The sequence below is a fragment of the Schistocerca piceifrons genome, chromosome 11 (assembly GCF_021461385.2).
Source record: "Schistocerca piceifrons isolate TAMUIC-IGC-003096 chromosome 11, iqSchPice1.1, whole genome shotgun sequence".
NCBI classification, from domain to species: domain Eukaryota; kingdom Metazoa; phylum Arthropoda; class Insecta; order Orthoptera; family Acrididae; genus Schistocerca; species Schistocerca piceifrons.
Window position 1 is genome coordinate 151,468,355 of NC_060148.1, and position 19,580 is coordinate 151,487,934.

Genomic DNA, 19,580 nt, shown 5'->3' on the forward strand with positions numbered 1-19,580 from the left:
AGGTGAGATAAAGCATTGATTTTGACAGTTGATGGAACTGTAATACTACTCTCACACTTGTAGTAGTCCAGTAAACATAGCTTCTCCGAAATTTCTGACAATAAAGCAGTGGTTAGCATTTTTAAATGTGGTCAAGTTGAAACATATTGACAATTCTTCTAACAAGCGGCAGAATGACTGTTCTTTAGTGAGTACTTGTTCTTTTTTTTCACTGTGAATTGTTGTAGTTTGCAGCTTCAACAGAAGACAAAATAAAAATTTAGAGTGCAGCATTAGTTTTATAACGATCCTGCAACAATATGTGTGAAATGGTTTAGTAAGCGTTTGTGAGAAAGGAAATTCTTTGAAGTGCATAATGTGAGGTATTACACAAGTAGCGGGCAAGGCGAACTCTACATTGCGGTTTATTGGTAAAATCCTGAATCGATGCAGTCCTTCAACAAAGGAAACTGCTTACAATACGTTAGTTCGTCCAGTCTTAGAGTATTGTTCGTCTGTATGGGACGCTTACCAGTTGGATCAGACTGAGAAGGTCCAAAGAAGAGCGGCAAGATTTGTGACTGGTACATTTAGCCATCGCGAGAGTGTTACAAATCTCACAGAAAGTTTGAAGTGGGACACACTTGCAGATAGACGACGCGCTAAACGGAAGGGGCTGCTCACTAAATTATGTAGAGCATATATTGTTACCACCAACTTTCAAATGGCGCAATGATCACCATTCAATGATAAGGGAAATTAGAGCTCTTACTGAGGCGTTCTGACAGTCGTTTTTCCCTCGCGCGATCCGCGAGTGGTACAGAGGGGGGAAAATATGACTTGGGCGCGAACTGTGCATTCCGCCACACACCGCTTGGTGGCTATCGGAGTATATATGTAGATGTAGATGTAGTTATGCAAAATAAGCACGTATGTTTTCTGAATTTTGCTTAACTTGCATAACTGAGATTTTCGTCACTTTACCTAATCTGTAGGATATTAAACAACTATCTAACCTGAGCATTTGTGAAGGTCTTCACTTCTGCACCTAGTAAAAAGCACAGCATTTGATCTGTAACAAAAATATGGTAAATTGTGCACCATAAATGCTTAATGACTTGCTCGGCTTCGTGCCCCGAGTCACGTGACTGACAATTTTGTATCAGTAAAATGACATCATGCACAGTCTATGGTATCTGTGGTCTATGCACTTGTGCGTGGTAGCGTGAGCCATTGTTTTCTCAACAGGTCTTGTCGCTCGTTATCCAGCAAATGACAGTGCAGCCATGAATGAAGTAAGGCATGAATGCGTGGTGTTTGTTCTTTAGAACGTGTCCGAAAGAACACACACCACGCATTCATATGAGAAGCCTAGCTGGGCAATGGATCCAACTTCTGCAGTGCAGATGCACAAATACGTCAGACCTCCTGTGGGAATCCCCGACTAACGAACGGGACTGTAGTGGAGAGGGAGGGACTGCCGATAGGTGGCGCTCGGGGGGAGTGTGGGTGGGCCGTGAGGCGAACGGAGACAGTCCGTGCAGGTGCGAGCGGTAACGCTGTCTCCCGGACGGCGCAGTGGTTACCGCACCTGCCTAGTAGGCAGGAGATCCTGGGATCGAATCCCGTACACATTTTCGCTCGTCGCCGCTGACTCCGCTTAATGTCCCGCTGCAGCTGACAGCGAGTGATCGCCCCTTCTTTTGTCTTCTTATGGTTCAAATGGCTCTGAGCACTATGGGACTCAACTGCTGAGGTTATTAGTCCCATAGAACTTAGAACTAGTTAAACCTAACTAACCTAAGGACAGCACAAACATCCATGCCCGAGGCAGGATTCGAACCTGCGACCGTAGCGGTCTTGCGGTTCCAGACTGCAGCGCCTTTAACCGCATATCCGTGTGATGCGCAACGGAAGGGATCAGGGCACGTTTGATAAACTGCAAGAAAATTGGCTATAGTTAATTTATACGGGACAGACTATAGCCATAAGGTCACGAACGAAAAGTATCTCAGGAATTGTGTGCGTGAGAAAAAGTAGCGCTCAGTATTAAATTCTATTACATGCCGAATAAACGATAATAGGATCTGTTGACTATACGAAAGGACGTTAAACTGAATGTAAGAACGGAATTTGGCACTTAGCTTTGAGAAAGTAAAAGCGAACAAAGTTTGAATGACTGTATCGAAGTGTAGTAATGGACCATAGTCCTTGCTGTAATTCGTTTGAGTGACGAACTATAAAAAGCAGGGACATTTCAGTTGCCGTAATTGCTGAGAGCAGTTCTAGGATCAAACCTCCTTTTCCCTGCACACAAAACGCATTCATCATGATCATTTAATTAATATAAGTGTTGTTAATAAAAAACTGAAGTGATTCCCTCAGTAGCGTGTGTACTAGTCAATGATAATCATAGCCAAGCTGCAAATTGTATCTCTGGATGACGGAAGGGTCGATTCTAAAATATGACGAAGCGTAAATTGTGACTTAAAAGCTGTTTTATATTTCATCTCCAATCGGACAGAAATAACACAGAATGAAAAGCAGTGACGGTAAGCAGTAACGGCGGAAATAGGAAGTTAAAATAATAACTGATATCCAAAGACGTTATTAACTACCTTGTATCCAGTAACGCAGTAACAAATGAAGTGTGATCGACTGTGCAACATGTCAACATTAATTTTTATTATTAAAACCTGAAATTTAGTCGCCGTTACAGTGAAGATGTTTGTGGCTGTCAATCTGACACGTGGTATAACGAAAAGTTGGGCATATACAGCAGATAACAAGATCAACACCTTACTTCAGAGAAGTCGACGACAGCAGATCGACGGAGTGCGGCTACAACGTACAACGGCGATGACGTAAAAGTCACACCCAAACCTCCAGGTGACAGCCACATCGGTACCAAACGTTGTATGTCGATGGAGTATCAACCAGTACTTCGATGTGGATGTACTTCATAGTACGTGCTGTCCTCCAGCACAACATGCGTGAACGATAATTAAAAGTGACACCAGGACGACGGAGGACAGAAAAAGCGCTTCTGTGAATAATTGCTTTGTAGATCTCGCGCGGGAGAGTGCGTAGAGGGTGAGGTCCTGCATTCAAACCCCACTGATGACAATTTTCTTTACTGTTTAAGCTTGAAATTGTTGTGTGGGAGACCATTTTCCTGAAATGTAAAAGGACTTTTCGGAGTTTGTAGCAATGTTCTTTTGGCAGTCTGCTTTCGCTTCATTGACTGAACGTAGGAAACCTGTAGAGCACATTTGTGATGTGATGTGATGTTCCGTCGGACATGTGCGACAGAAGCGACACCACTGGTGATGAAGCAGCTCGTGCATTTGTAGTTTCACAGAAGAAACATAAATAATCGGAACATGAGGGTAAAGAAACAATTTCACCACACGTGCGGAACTATTAATAGTCCCGTATAACACTTTGAAGCAGAATGCAATAAAAAATAATTGTTGTCATCTTTTGGGTATGAATCCAGGAATCTTGGTACGAGGATCTAACGCTCTACCAACTTCCCCACAAAAGATACACACATTAGTCACTCACAGTTATGCTTTCCTGTGCTCTGGTAGTTCTGGTGTCACTTTTAATTAACGTTTACGCCCGTTCTACTGGACGACAGCACACAGTACGGAGTTCTGGTTGATACTCTGTAGACATACAACGTTTGGTATCGATCACAGTGTCTGAAATCTGGAGGTTTAGGTCTCAGCCACAAACACATACAACAGTATATCGTATTCGGGATAAATTTGAAGCTGACGGTACTGTTCAGGAAAGGTCTCGTCGACCAACAACATCCACAAGTCCAGCCTCCAGCGCTGCTGTGATGCAACACACTACTAGATCACCTCAGAAACCTGTGAAGCAGGGCGTACACGGAAGAGGCGTAAGCCGATCAAGCGTACGACCAATTCTGAAGGCTGCAAAGTGGAAAGTGTACTTCCAAGATCGCTGCACGCTATGAATGGGGACGACCAGGATTGAAGGATGGTGTAGTGAGAGTGGTTTGAAGGCATGACCCGCGAGGATGACCGATTTGCAGGGATGGCTATGTAACCTGACGAGCTGTAATTTGAGCTGAATGGTACTGTAAACCACCACAGCTGCGTGTGCTGGGCTCCTGAAAATCCTCATGTTCACTTGGACAAACATGTACATCTACTGTGTGTTACTGTGTGGTGTAGTCTCTCATCATATTGCCTGATTGACCCATTCTTCTTCGAAGTTACCGTAACTGGTGGATCTCCATATGCTGCAAACATCCGTTTTACCTATAACCCGCGACATGTTTGGAAATGAAAGATTTTACCCACAACAAGATAGCGCTCGTCTCACTACCACAGAGATGTAAGAGCCTACTTTGATGAAAATCTTCCTGGACGATGCAGAGGTCGAATAGGAGCTGCTGACTGCCCACCACGGTCTCCAGACCTCACACCTCGTGACTTCCACTTATGGAGGACCTTGAAAAATAAAGTTTATCAACACCAAGTCAGCTACACTGAACGAGCTACGAGAAACCACCGAGGTACCCTTTGTGGGCACTGACAGCCGTAGTTCGGCCAACAGTTCAACGGCATCGGCGATGTTTGGCTGCTGCTGGAGTCACTTTGGACACGCAAAACGACTTTCCCCCTGTGGAAGAATTTTAACGGTATGTCACTTTGTTCCGTTAATAATGACTGCCAAAGAGTGTGTACATTTTTCTTGATCCCTCTACAGTCAATAAGATGCTGGCAGCTTTTGGCCACAGTAGTAACTACTTGCAGACAGCCACTGGATCAGACTGCATCTGTCTGGCCATAACCATGACTCTTTGTATCTACCTGTTCAGTTCCGTCTGTTACTTACGTAGGCGCTAAGCAAGGTGCTACCCTCGATGCCAGAAAGAACGCCCTTCTAAGAGGAAAACCCTTGTCTCTATTAAACAAGTTGCCTGCCAAACAAGGAGCAATTTCTCTCCTATAAAGACTGTTCTAGAAATCAGACATATCAGCGACTATCAGGGTCTCGTTAAATTTAACCACATGCTCCTTGGTGGTCCGAGGATAGTCTCCGACTGCAGTACATCGTTGGCACCAGTCTTCTACCAGGGACGGCGTCACAGGCCCAGACGCAGGGGCGTCGTATATGGTATGATGCCTACATAGGGCAATAGTTACTAACCTTGCCGTCAGTTTTCAGTGTGACTCGGTAACAACAGCGTCTTTCCTGGCGGATAGTAGGAGAGCCAAAACATCGGATCATGTCGATTTTAAGATCTGGTAGCATACTCAAGGAGGCTGGCAAGGAGTTAGTGTGTTTAAGTGAAAGTGCAGTGTGATGGACCACTAATCAGAAAGTCTGATGTTCGGAGCATAGTTCTGAAACAGACGCTGCAGAAGTCGATTTGATCATAGGAAGATGGGAGGTCACCATAGTGGGTCGACTGGGGCATGGAGATAGGCAAGGCTTCAGCAGAGTGCTGACCGGCTTAAGCGGCAAAAGAGGGCCATACACACCAGCTGTGCACAGACTTCGGCTAGCCTGGCGGCCAAACCACGAGTTATTAAGGCTGTTAATCTTTGTTGCTACATTAATTTGAGGGGTCTTTGCCTCAGAGATGATGGTGTTACTTTGCATAGAGCAAGTGTTCCACCACCATCTTAGCAAATGCGCGAGTAAACTGAAAGGTGATTTGGAGGACTACTAAAAGAAGAGTCGGGATGGTTCATAGGTCGATTTCTATAACTTGAGATGTTTAATAAACATATTTACATTCGCTAAAATGGTATGGAACAATAATTACTGAAACATTTTCCAGTGTTATTGCTAGGTTTACAAATTCCATGTCCTTGCGAACTTTCCTATGAAAAATATTGTGCATAAGCACTTCAGAACAGTTAGGGAACAAATTGTGGCCAGCACGCAACTCTCAATTCCTAGAAGATGCCGACAAGAATGCGGATTTGACTTATCTGTAGGACTGTGACTATTTACAACAGTACAAGTCAACATTACCAATTTTTACATAACTAAACTTAAATTATGTAAAATACTACTGGGTGACTGTATACAGCCCATTTTCTTTGGAGTGGATGTTAGTTACAAACCACAGTAGTCCATGGTTGCTATATTGTGTTCCTATGTTAACTGGGCTCATCTCGTTCTTAGAAGTTGAGTCACCTTCCTATATCGTTAGCATCGTCACACTCTGTGAACAGGCTAACCTTCATTACGGCTGTGAACCTAAAATACTATGAGTAGTAATGCTATGCTAATTCCACAACACTTTCTTTACATTGTGACATTTTGGCATGTTACATTGGGACAGTCTGCCATATTTCGTTAACAACATGTGACCAAAGTCAATGACTTACTGATGTCATCAGTGATATCATCATCCCGATCAGTGGGAAGCCAGTTCTCTCCCTTTCTCCCCCTTTTAGCAGCAACCAATCATAGGGCAGTACTGAAAATAAACAATCAATCAAGATTCCAAGATGGAGGAAATAGGATAACTGTGTAAGTGGGAAATTAAACACCCTCTCCCCTCCCCCATCTCCAACCAATCACAGTGCAGTAATTATTGTCTTCAACCAGTCATTGACCAGTATGAGAAATTAAAGCACCAATCAATAATTGAAGTTCATGTAACTAAGCCAATGGTGTTAACAGAAATCAAAAACCCTCTCCTCCTCCCCCTCTGTTCCTTATCAGCAGCCATTCATAGCACAGAATTATAACGAATAACCACTGAAAAAATACAAGGTCGTGGAATTTATCCAACTGTGCTGAGGAATAACTAAAACTCCTTCCCTTAGTCCTCAGCCTTGTATCCTATCAATTAGACCATAGCATTAAAATGATGTGCCAGATAGGCAGAAAAAATTACATAACCTCAACTTGAAGGTCAAAGATAGTTATGTACTCACACAAACTCTGTATTTCAAACACAATATATTAAAATGGCACCTAAAAATCGTTCCACATTCAAAGATGTATATTATTTATAGAAAATAGTGCACACACACGCTGAATAATGTAACTACCTCCCTCCCTTCACCATTTATCATAGCCTAGCATTGATACCATTAAAATTAAAGAGCCAGTTGTCCACCTCTGGGTTATGCTCAAAAGCTTCCCAATTATTTGAATTATTTACAAGAAACAACATAACTCTCTCTCTTTTCTTCTCCTATACGAGTCAATTACAACTTAGCCTCATATCACCTGTGCTCAAAAGCATCCAAATGACATCAATTATTCATCAAAAAACAGATCACAGACCTACCTCTCCTCTCCTCCTATCAGAGTCTAGTATTTTAGTCATTATTAAAATGAAAGAGCCAATTATAATCTGTCTCTATATGGCCAAAAGTTTTCCAAATACTTATCAAAAAATATGTCAAAGTATCTGAACTGTGTAACATGAGAAACTACATTTGCATTGCTGACTTAAAAAAACAGTTTAGGGATTGGTTCACGAGTAACATCACTAAATTTCATTCCAAGCTATATATCACACATTTTGGAATACTGGAAAGAGTATTTAACATACACTCTAAAAATAATTAAGAATCAAAAATTACAAAATGTAATTAACCAATTAGTAATGCATAGTTATCGAAAATGAGTTTTCTTTAAATGACATTCTGAAAACCCTCAAAACGCAAAATAAAAGCAACTGCTGTTTCATGTCACAGTTGCTTACTGTCACCAACAGGTGACACCATTAGTAAAAACGTTAATTGTTTGATCTTTGTGCCATGAGAAACTTACTATCACCAGGAGATGTCGGAACTGGTAAAAATTTCAAGGTTCGATCTATGCTACACATGTGGTATATGACACAAAAGGGCATCAAATTCATTATTATCCTCATCTATGGTACTTGTCAAATGCCACAAGATTCCTAAATGTCTGCAAAAATACGTATGCAGTGCAAAAAATTTCAATGTTTGTGTCGAATGTTGTAATTTTAATTTCCACATCACACACAGTCAGGATATTAGGAACTATCTATGATTGTGAACTGTTAAGTAAGCAGCCCGCATCTCGTGGTCGTGCGGTAGCGTTCTCGCTTCCCACGCCCGGGTTCCCGGGTTCGATTCCCGGCGGGGTCAGGGATTTTCTCTGCCTCGTGATGGTTGGGTGTTGTGTGCTGTCCTTAGGTTAGTTAGGTTTAAGTAGTTCTAAGTTCTAGGGGACTAATAACCACAGCAGTTGAGTCCCATAGTGCTCAGAGCCATTTGCACCATTTGTTAAGTAAGCACTCCAACGCAATTTCCATGCCTAAACAATTTCAAATAAGAGCTGAGCATTTTCTGCAACTATGACAGTTGTCGAGTATCAAAATACTCTTTCCAAGTCCAAACTGTCTGCAAAAGTACGTCTACAATTGAAATCGTTCCCATGTTCACATCAAGTATCATACCGTTATTTTCCACATACACACATAGCTATCAAATGAGTGCCTAAAACATGATTGTCTATAATGTTATTTCTGTTCTAGAATAATTACAAAAAACAGTTGACTTTTTAGAGACGGCCAAAATGAGGTCGGTATTGTAAAACTAACCTAACCAGGCTTATAACTGCAAAAAAATACGTGTTAGCTAAAATACATCGCTAAGCGCTCAAGCATACGAAGAAACAGACAGTCTGAATGTAATTAGCTCGCCTATTTTTGACGTAAGCCTCAGTACACCCTTAGATTAAATAGTTTCACTTCTAAATTGTTCTCAAGCACCGGTTAAAGATGAATAAATACAGCACATCTTAAGCATAATGTAATCAATCACTATTATCACTTTTATTACAAGTAAATCAGGTCTACTAGAGGTTATATACAAAACAACTTCTGACAAAGATTGCAATATTTAGAAATCAGAAATATGGTGCTAAGTTCTCTAAAAGGTTTCCTTTAATCAAAAATTAAATAACACCTTCTTGCAATAAAGGATGTGACTCACGCAACATACTGTAAAGACGAACGGAAAGAATGTTAGGAAGAAGGAGTCTGGTTTTTGGAAGGAAGACCTTACATCCCGTCGATTTGAGAAGGGAAGAAGGTGTTTTATTATGACATATCACTTGAACTGCAGACCGACATATATATATATATATATATATATATATACACACACACTCATGAGATAAGCAGATACAGTCACTGAGAGATGTGACATCTTCAGAGACGAAGACAGGGTCGATAACCCGAAAATAAAATTTTTTAATAGAAATTGTCTATTATTTATGGTGTTATATCTGAAATTCCTCACGTTTCTCAAGCAAAATGAAGCTTCAAATTAAACACTGCAGCACGTAATCGTCTGTATTACTTATTAAAGTGCACACACCTTGCGTGCTTATCGTAATATGCAAGAGCTCTACGAAAATTCGAGCATAATTAATTTGTATTTTATGTAAGAGTTCTCACCCTTTGCCAGCACAGTGTAGCTTCGAAGTAAATATTCCAACATTTAAACTCTCTGCATAGAGCTTGCGTGTTGGCGGTACTGACAGAAATTATTAGGTTAAGCAGCACCCGTTTTCGACGAAAGTTCGACAGGCTCAGCGCATTTCTAAATTTGTAATAGTTGGTTCCATATTAGCACTACTGCATAACTATCTTGCTGCTTAAAATGCATCAATATTGTTCTCACGTCTATATGCACATTAAATACACACTACCACACTTTGTACGCAAAGATGTCGTCTAGTAACTAGATGCGACGGTGTGTATGTGACGTATTACGACAGAGAAAGGAGCCTGTGACCAATGGAGATGCCGCCACTGATTACCCCACAGTCTTAACACAACACACTCATGCCATATTAATACACGCCTTATCACTGAGGTTCCAACCATGGAAACGCATTGTGGAAATAAAAAAATTGGTAACAGTAAACTTGTTGTTTATTCCTAGTTTCCTTCCTTGTGCCAATAAGTGTCTGTCCAATTTCTGACGGATGTCCATTTCTCTTTAGTTGAACTAGTTACTGTAATATTCATTATCACAGTATCTGCAGCATCAAAAAACTTAAAACATACATCGTCGTTTGTCCACTTCAGTCTACTCTTCCTCGTTATTAAATTTTGAACTGAATCTGCGTCTCCTCCTGGGTACGCCATGCACTGCTATATCTAGTTTAGGAGTTTCTCTCTCACCATGACGTAACCCAGCTGTTATCTTTCCGTGTCTCCAGGTAATTCCATATATATCTCCCCCACTTGTGAATCCTGAACAAGTCATTTGCTATTACTATCAGAAATACAGGAGTAGGAACATAACGACTATTCACGTTGGCGTGTACAATATATGAGACTGGCGAAATACCACCAGACTTTCGGAAAAACATCTGCCACACAATTAAGAAGATATTAACACCCACCAAGTGCGAGAATTACCGCACAGTCCCCGTAACACATCATGTTTCCAAGTTGCTGACGAGAATAGTATAGAGAAGAATGGAAAAGAAAATTTAAGATCTGTTAGATGATTATCAGTTGGGCTTTATGAGAGGTAAAGGCACGAGAGAGGCAGTTTTGACGTCGTGTTTGATAATGGAAGCAAGAACGAAAAAAAAAAAAAAATCAAGACACGTTCGTAGAATATGTTGACCTGAAAAAGGCCTTCAGCAATGCAAAATGGTGCAAGATGTTCGAAATTCTGAGAAAAAGGGAAGAAAACTATGGAGAACGATGAGTAGTATGCAGTATGTATAAGAACCTAGAGGGAACCGTAACAGTGGGAGACAAGGAAGGTAGTGCTCGCATTAAAAATAGTGTAAGACGTTGGTGACCCCGACCTCCCCATGAACGATAGATCTTGCCCTTGTTGGTTGGTTTGCGTGCATCAGCGATAAAGATAGATGTACTGTAGGCGCAACCACATTGAAGGGGTAACTGTTGAGAGGTCAGGCAAACATGTGGTTCCTGAAGAGAGGCAGCAGCTTTTTCAGTGATTGCAGGGGCAACAGCCAGCATGAGTGACTACCCTGGCCTTATAACATGAACCAAAATGGCCTTGCTATGCTGGTACTGCAAACGGCTGAAGCAAGAGAACACTACAAACATAATATTTCCCGAGCACATCAGCTCTCCTGTATGGTTAGATGATGACGGCATTACCTTTAGTACAATATTTTGGAGGTAAATTAGTCTCCTCATTCGGAACACCAGGACTACACAGGAGGACGTTGTCACAAAGAGAACCAAAACTGGCATTGTACAGATCGAAGTGTGGAATATTGGATCGTTTAATTTTGTACGTAGATTATAAAATTTAGCCAGGGAAATGGGTCAGTTGACGGTAGATTTAGTGGGCATTAGTGAAGTTTGGTGGCAAGAGGAACAGGACGTCTGGTCAGGCGAATACAGAGCTATAAATACAAAATCAAATAGGGGTGGTGCAGCAATGCCCTTAATAATGAATGAAAAATAAGAATGCTGGTAAGCTACTATGAACTGCATAGTGAACGCATTATTGTAGCCAAAAAAGACACAAAGCTCACAACTGCCATGATAGTGCTAGCTTATATTCCAACTAGCTCCGTAAGTGATGAAGAGATTGAAGAAATGTACCATCAGACAAAATAAATTATTCAAATAGTTAAGGGAGATGAAAATTTAACTGTGATGAAGGATTGAAATTCGATAGAAGCGAAAGGAAGAGAAGGAAAAGTAATAGGATGGTGGAAAGAGGAAACCACCTTCTAGAATTTTGCACAGAACATAATTTAATCATCGCTAACACTTGGTTTAAGATTAATGGAAGAAAGCTGTATGTGTGGAAGAGACCTGAGACACTGGAAGGTTTCAGACTCAATTGTGATGCTAAGACAGATATTTCACAACTGGATTTTAAATTGTAAGATATTTCCGGGGGCAGATGTGGACTGTGACCACAATATGGGCCTATTGGTCATGAACTCTAAATTAAAACTAAAGAAATTGAAAAAAGATAGAAAATTAACGATATGGGACCTGGATAAGTTTAAAGAACCAAAGGTTGTTCGGAGTTTTAGAGGGAGCTTTAGGGAACGATTGAGTGGAAGAGGGGAAAGGAATACAATGGAAGGCGAATAGGCAGTTTTGAGGGGCGAAATAGTAATTAATTAATGAAAGGAGAAAATACAAAAATGCAGCAAATGAAGGTGGCGAAAGGAAATACAAACGTCTAAAAGATAAGATTGAAAGGAAGTGCAAAATGGCTAAGCAGGAACGGCTAGAGGAGAAAACTAAGGATTTATAAGCACATATCATTAGCGGAAAGAGAGATACTGTCTACAAGAAAATTAAAGAGGCCTTTGAAGAAAAGAGAAGCAGTGGTATGAATATCAAGATCTCAGATGGAAAACCAGTCCTAAGCAAAGAAGGGTAAGCTGAAAGGTGGAATGAGTATATAGAGGGTATACACATGCGGGATGAACTTGCAGGCAATTTTGTGGAAACGTAAGAGGACGTAAATAAAGGTGAGATGGAAGTTATGATATTGCGAAAAGAATTTGACGGAGCACTGAAAGTCGTAAGTCGAAACAAGGCTCCAGCAGTAGACGACATTCCGTCAGACCTACTGACAGCCTTAGGAAACCCAACCATGTAGTGTGCAAGTTTCATTGAGACAGGCGCAATACTCTCACACTTCTAAAAAAGAATGTATTATTCCAATTCCAACAAAGCTCTTGCTAATAGGTGTGAATAGTATAGAACTATTAGTTTAATATGTCATGGTTGCAAAATACTAACACGACTTCTTTATAGAAGGATGCCAAAACTGGTAGAAACAAAAAAGACCGCATTGAGATCATTTGAGATACTAAAGAAATGTAGGAACACGCGAGGCAATACTTACCCTTCGACCTACCTTAGAAGATAGGTTACTGAAAGGAAAATGTACGTTTATATCATTTGTAGACGTAGAGAAAGCTTTTGACAATGTTGACTTGAACACTATCTTTGAAATTCTGTAGGCAGCAGAGGTACAATCCAGGGAGCGATGGGCTGTTTAGAACTTTTACAGAAACCACACAGCAGGTACGTCGAGGGCATGAAAGTGAAGCAGTGATTGAGAAGGGAGTGAGACAGGGAGACCTCTTCTGAACAGCACGTTACAAAGCATCCCAGATACACTCAATAATTTTCATGTCTGTGGAGTTTGGTGGCCAGCGGAAGTGTTTAAACTCATAAAAGTGTTCATGGAGCCATTCTGTAGCAATTCTGGACGTGTGGAGTGCCGCATTGTCCTGCTGGAATTGCCCACGTCCATCGGAATGCACAATGGACATGAATGGATGCAGGTGATCAGACAGGATGCTATCGTACTGTCACCTGTCAGAGTCGTAACTGGAGTCCTATATCACTCCAACTACACACGCCCTACACCATGCTGACATGCAGGGTCCACAGATTCATGAGGTTGTCGCCATACCCGTTAACGTCCATCCGCTCAATACAATTTGAAACGAGACTCGTCCACCCAGGCAACATTTTTCCATTCTTCAACAGCCCATTATCGGTGTTCACGGGCCAGGCGAGGCGTAAAGCTTTGTGTTGTGCAGTCATCAAGGGCACATGAGTGGGCCTTCGGCTCCAAAAGTCCATATCGATGATGTTTCGTCGAATGGTGCGCACGGAGACACTTGTTGATGGCCCAGCATTGAAATCTGTAGTATTTTGCGCTAAGATTGCACTTCTGTCTTCAGTCGTCATTGGTCCCGTTCTTGCAGAATCTTTTTCTGGCCTCAGAAATGTCGGAGATTTGATGTTTTGCCGGGTTCCTGATATTCACAGTACACTCGTGAAATGGTCGTACGGGAAAATACCCAGTTCATTGCTACCTCAGAGATGCTGGGACCCATTGGTCACACACCGACTATAAGACCACGTTCAAACTCAATTAAATCTTGTTAAGGGGCTCCGGAAAGGCTCAAAATCATGAAAAGTTCAATTTTTACTTTTTTGCGTTTTCTGAATCTGCAGACTATTACCTTTTAATAGATATACAATTTATTCAATTCCGAAGACTACAATTATTTTTAATTTTTTTTGGAAATGTGTTCAACATGGGCGTGACCCACTGTGGCGCTGTTAAACTGCTGTCAAATGGTGTTATTATTAACGTCCGTGTTCATCAGGTACATTTTAGTGATGTGAGATAAAGTATGTGTTGTGGCTAACCTGTGATGGTTCAATATATATCGCTGGTGTGATTGTCGATTGTTTCATGTTTATTTACTCTGTCGTTATCTCGAAAATATTCGTAATTAATTCAGTTTCTTGAGTCTCTGTTTTGTTGAAGTATAATAATGAGTAAAAGTAAAGTTATTAGAAATCCTCTGAAGGCTTTTAAGAAAAGGAGAAATGTTGGAAAGTCAAAGGTATGTGTTATTACTGTAAACAATAAAGACGATAACCAAGTGAGTGAACCTAACCTCTCAAGTACACCTGCCCATAGCAGTCAAAGTGGGAAAGAAATACTTCACAGAAGAAGCTTGGTTCAATGAGTGAAAACTATGAATGTTTTATGGGCGAATCGGATGTGAATGAAATATTTGATATGTCGGTTCTCAAAGGAATTTTTTCAAACTGTGTAAGATGTATTCATTGTAGTGAAGTTGGTCTGAAACTCTCCATAATAAAGCATGTAGGAATTGCTAGTGAAATACAACTGAAATGTGATAAGTGTTCATACATGACCACCTTTTGGAACAGTGTTGCAGTAACTGCAACTGAAGAAAATGGTAGCAAAATCTACGAACACAACATTAGATTTGTTTATTCCTTGCGTTCAATTGGTAAGGGTGCTACTGCAGGTGCAATTTTCTGTGGCATCATGAATCTTCCAAATCCCCCAACCAAGTTTACGACCTATAATAAATTAATAGGGTCTAAAGTAGAAGATGTCTGTATAGAATCTATGAAGAACGCTGTGGAAGAGGCAGTAATGGAAAATAATGGTAACAGAGATTTGATTGCAGCATTCGATGGTACCTGGCATAAACGGGGACACACATCTCTTCATGGTGTAGTATCTGCCACCAGTATGTATACAGGGAAAGTTTTAGATGTAGCAGTAATGTCAAAGTATTGTAGATGTTCACAAAAATATAAAGGTACACATGAAAATAATTGTGGAGGAATGGAAGTGGCTGGTGTTGCCAGTATATTCCAGCGTTCTGAGGCGTGTGATAAAGTGCGATATGTTAATTACCTTGGTGACGGTGATTCTAAAAGTTTCAAATATGTTCAAGGACTGAAGCCCTATGGTGATGATGTTGTAGTGCAGAAATTTGAGTGTATTGGACACGTACAGAAGCGAATGGGAACAAGACTTCGGCGACTGAAAGCTTCGTACAAAAAACAAAAACTCAGTGATGGTAAAGGGTTGGATGGGAAGGGAAGGTTAACCGACAGTGTAATTGACAAGATACAGAACTATTATGGAATGGCTGTTAGGCAAAATACACAAAGTGTCGACGAAATGAAGAAGGCTGTTTGGGCTCTTTTTTTTCATACTTCTTCAACCAATGAAAATTCCCAACATAGCTTGTGTCCCAAAGAAGAAGACAGTTGGTGTAAATATAACAAAGAATTGCTAACTGGTGAAGTTTACACTCATAAGCATAGTCTGCCTCATGTAATAATGTAAGTGATAAAACCTATTTTCAGAGACTTAGCAGCACCTGAACTGTTGAAAAAGTGTATTCGCGGAAAAACTCAAAACCCCAATGAAAGTGTAAATAGTGTTATATGGTCGAGAATCCCCAAGACTGTATTTGTTGGAATAGAAACACTTCACTTTGGTGTGTATGATGCTGTTGCGACTTTCAATGATGGCAACATTGTAAGGTGCAAGGTATTTAGAAATATGGGAATGAAGATAGGTTCTAACATGGTACGAGCGATGCTTGCTTTAGACAAGGAACACCTTCGGGCTGCAGATAGGGCTGTAAAGAGTCTAGAAATACAAGCAAGAGTAAACAGGAGGAGGAACAAGAGGAAGCTGGAGGAGTAGTTTGCAGAGGATGAAGATAATCCATCCTATGGACCTGGAATGCACTAGAAAGTTAATCCAATCTTTGTCGCTCGATTCCCAAAACTTTTGTTTTCTCATACTAATTACATGTTTTCTAAGGATTTTCCAAACATATTTGTTTCAAACTTTCAGTAAATGTTACACAGTACCTTCTGCATAATTTAACACAGCCTTTTTCCAAAAAACTGTATATTTTTGAATATATAAATAAAAAATTGCAAAAAAATGTTGTGAATTTTCATTACAATTGAAAAAAAATCATCTTTAATAACTGAACTAAAATTTTGTAAAATCCCTGTGGTAAGTTGTAGCCCATATTCCAATAAATAATCTGTAAAAAGTTCAACTTCCTACCTCAAATACTTTGTGAGCAAAGATGTAATTTATAAGCGTTATTTTAACATTGCAAGTATAGGGCATTCCGGAGCCCCTTAACATGCCATTGTAACAGCATTAGCCGATCTAACAACTGCATCAGATACTTGTTGTCTTATATAGGCGTTGCCAACTGCAGCGACGTATTCTGCCTGTTTACTTTGTATTTGAATACACATGCCTATACCAGTTCCTTTAGTGCTTCGGTTTCTATACGGCGCTCAAATTCAGTATCTACGTTTCTACAACAAAGAATGACATGGCTGGAGGTTCACATGTAAGGACTCAACTTACGATGTTACTATATTTTTCAAACATATTATATTCCAACTTTGAAGTTTATGACAACTCTTAGAACCATTGTTATATCGAGGATTAAGCGAGAGTTGGCACGACAGTGATGGAAACTGTACTCTCCTCACTCACCGTACCATATACTCACTATGGCCAGATGTCTCTCGAACTCGAGGGACTGCCTGAGCTCACGCTGTGCGCGCACTCTGTCACCACCCAGCAGAACTGCTAGGTCCACCTGGTACTTGTAATACGCATCCACCTGTTTGTTTGGGGGAGGCCTCAGAAGGAACTCGTGACTTAGTCCTGGCGATGCCCGGTCCAGCTGCAGAAAAGTAAGGGAAGTATTAGCTCCTGTCACAGATACAGAAAGAAGGGGAATAGTGGGAGAGAGAAGGTGACAGAGATCGAGAAGGAGTGAACGAAAGATCCAGAGAGAGAAAGAGTGACAGACGCTGACAGAAAACTATAAAGCAAGTGTACAGTGAGAAAGGTACAAAATGTGAGAGGGACAGAGAGGGTGATCAAGCAAGGGACAGAGAGGCCATGTGAGAGAAAGTAAAGAGCAGTATTAAACTGAGAGAGACGAGACAGGCTGAGTCAGAGCAAGAAACAAAGAAGGGGGACGAGAGGGAGAGAGTGAGAGAGAGGGAAGGTGAAAGACTGTGAAAACAAGCAGGAGAGTAGCAGACAGTGAGAGACAAAAAGAGATGGTGAGTGAAAGAGAGACAGAGAAAAAATAAAAAGAAAGAGAGAAACTGAGAATAAGAAAATACAAGATAGTGAGAGGGAGGGAGAGATCTAAAGATTTGAGTAAAGAAAGTAACATAGGAAGAGCAATAGACAAAAGACAGAGAGGAAAAGGATGAATTAGACATAGTGAGCAAGATGACGAGGGAGGAGGAAACGCAGACCGTGACGAAAAGAAGGAGGCAAAGGGAAAATGAGAGAGGGGAAGAGACTGAGAGGGCGAGTGAAAGATACATAGGGTTATAAAGTGAGGGTGGGGGGGGGGGGGGTTAATGTACAAATTCTGGGTCAGACACAGAGTGTGCTAAAAAAAGAGAAGAGGGATGTTTAGAGAAAGGAAATCAGAGAGATGGAAAGACAGAAGAAAAATTAGATAGAGAGTGAGGAGGTGAGGATGAGAGGCATAAGCTGAGAGAAGACGTCACACACACACACACACACACACACACACACACATACACACACGCACACACAGTGACATGAAAGAAAGAGGAGTGAAAAACATACTGTGTGAGAGAGAGCAAAGACCGAGAGGGAAAGAGTGAGGTTGACAGACAGTGAAGAAAGGGAAAAGAGGAAGGTGAAGCCAGAAAATGGCAGAAAGAGCTAGATAGAAAGACGAGAATTGTGAGATAAGGAAAGAGATAAAGTATAGCTCCGAGAATCAATGAATGAATAATAGAGTCAGAGGGAGAGTTAGGGGAAGGAAGATAAGGAAAGATGGGATATGTAAAGAGACACTGAAGTAGGTGAGAAACACAAGGGTGGGCTGCAATGAAACACACACACACAAATACACACGCGTGAGAGAGAGAGAGAGAGAGAGAGAGAGAGAGAGAGAGAGAGAATAAGGGGGAGGGGGAGTAATGCAAAGAAAAAGAAATACAGAGAGGAAGAATGGCACTGATGGAATGTCCTGAACTATTTCTATTTGGTTTCAGTTCCTTATTTAATTTACCTCAGTACTGAATTTGTCTTTTCTCTTAATTAAGGTTTTTTGCTTTGTTCCTTATAACTACTGATTCTGTATTATTTATAGAAAAATTATTATGTGTGCACCATTAAAAGTAATTTTTTACTCAAAGAAACCTTTTTCCCTTATAGTTGTGTTGAATTATCAGATTTGCAATGTGTAGCAGCATGGGCAGTTTGAAATTTTTAATGCTTGAAAATTCATCCTTTCAGTTTTACTGTCTGAGTGTTTATGTTGGATTTTTTTCTAATTAAGCTGAAGAGTTTATAATTTATTTCACAATCACAGTCCAATAGTATTTCCTTCAACTACAGCAACTAACTGTAGGCATGCATTCACCACTATTACGCAAATTGCAAGACAATTCATGTACTGTATATTTATATTGAATGTATCTGAAAAACTGAAGCAGCCATTACACTCAGTTTAAGTTAAGAAAGTATGTAACACCACAACACACACACACACACACACACACACACACACACACATATATACACTCCTGGAAATTGAAATAAGAACACCGTGAATTCATTGTCCCAGGAAGGGGAAACTTTATTGACACATTCCTGGGGTCAGATACATCACATGATCACACTGACAGAACCACAGGCACATAGACACAGGCAACAGAGCATGCACAATGTCGGCACTAGTACAGTGTATATCCACCTTTCGCAGCAATGCAGGCTGCTATTCTCCCATGGAGACGATCGTAGAGATGCTGGATGTAGTCCTGTGAAACGGCTTGCCATGCCATTTCCACCTGGCGCCTCAGTTGGACCAGCGTTCGTGCTGGACGTGCAGACCGCGTGAGACGACGCTTCATCCAGTCCCAAACATGCTCAATGGGGGACAGATCCGGAGATCTTGCTGGCCAGGGTAGTTGACTTACACCTTCTAGAGCACGTTGGGTGGCACAGGATACATGCGGACGTGCATTGTCCTGTTGGAACAGCATGTTCCCTTGCCGGTCTAGGAATGGTAGAACGATGGGTTCGATGACGGTTTGGATGTACCGTGCACTATTCAGTGTGCCCTCGACGATCACCAGTGGTGTACGGCCAGTGTAGGAGATCGCTCCCCACACCATGATGCCGGGTGTTGGCCCTGTGTGCCTCGGTCGTATGCAGTCCTGATTGTGGCGCTCACCTGCACGGCGC

General features: G+C 41.1%; 1 protein-coding gene across 3 annotated transcripts in view; it reads right to left on the reverse strand.

Moving 5' to 3' along the window:
* LOC124719898 (neprilysin-2-like) overlaps window positions 1–19,580 on the reverse strand; it is a 252,554-nt gene that overhangs the window by 98,691 nt on the left and 134,283 nt on the right. For all 3 annotated transcript variants that reach the window (XM_047245086.1, XM_047245084.1, XM_047245085.1), the window contains exon 6: window positions 16,843–17,019. In XM_047245086.1, the coding sequence (XP_047101042.1) occupies window positions 16,843–17,019 (177 nt within the window). The remainder of the gene's footprint in view (window positions 1–16,842; window positions 17,020–19,580) is intronic.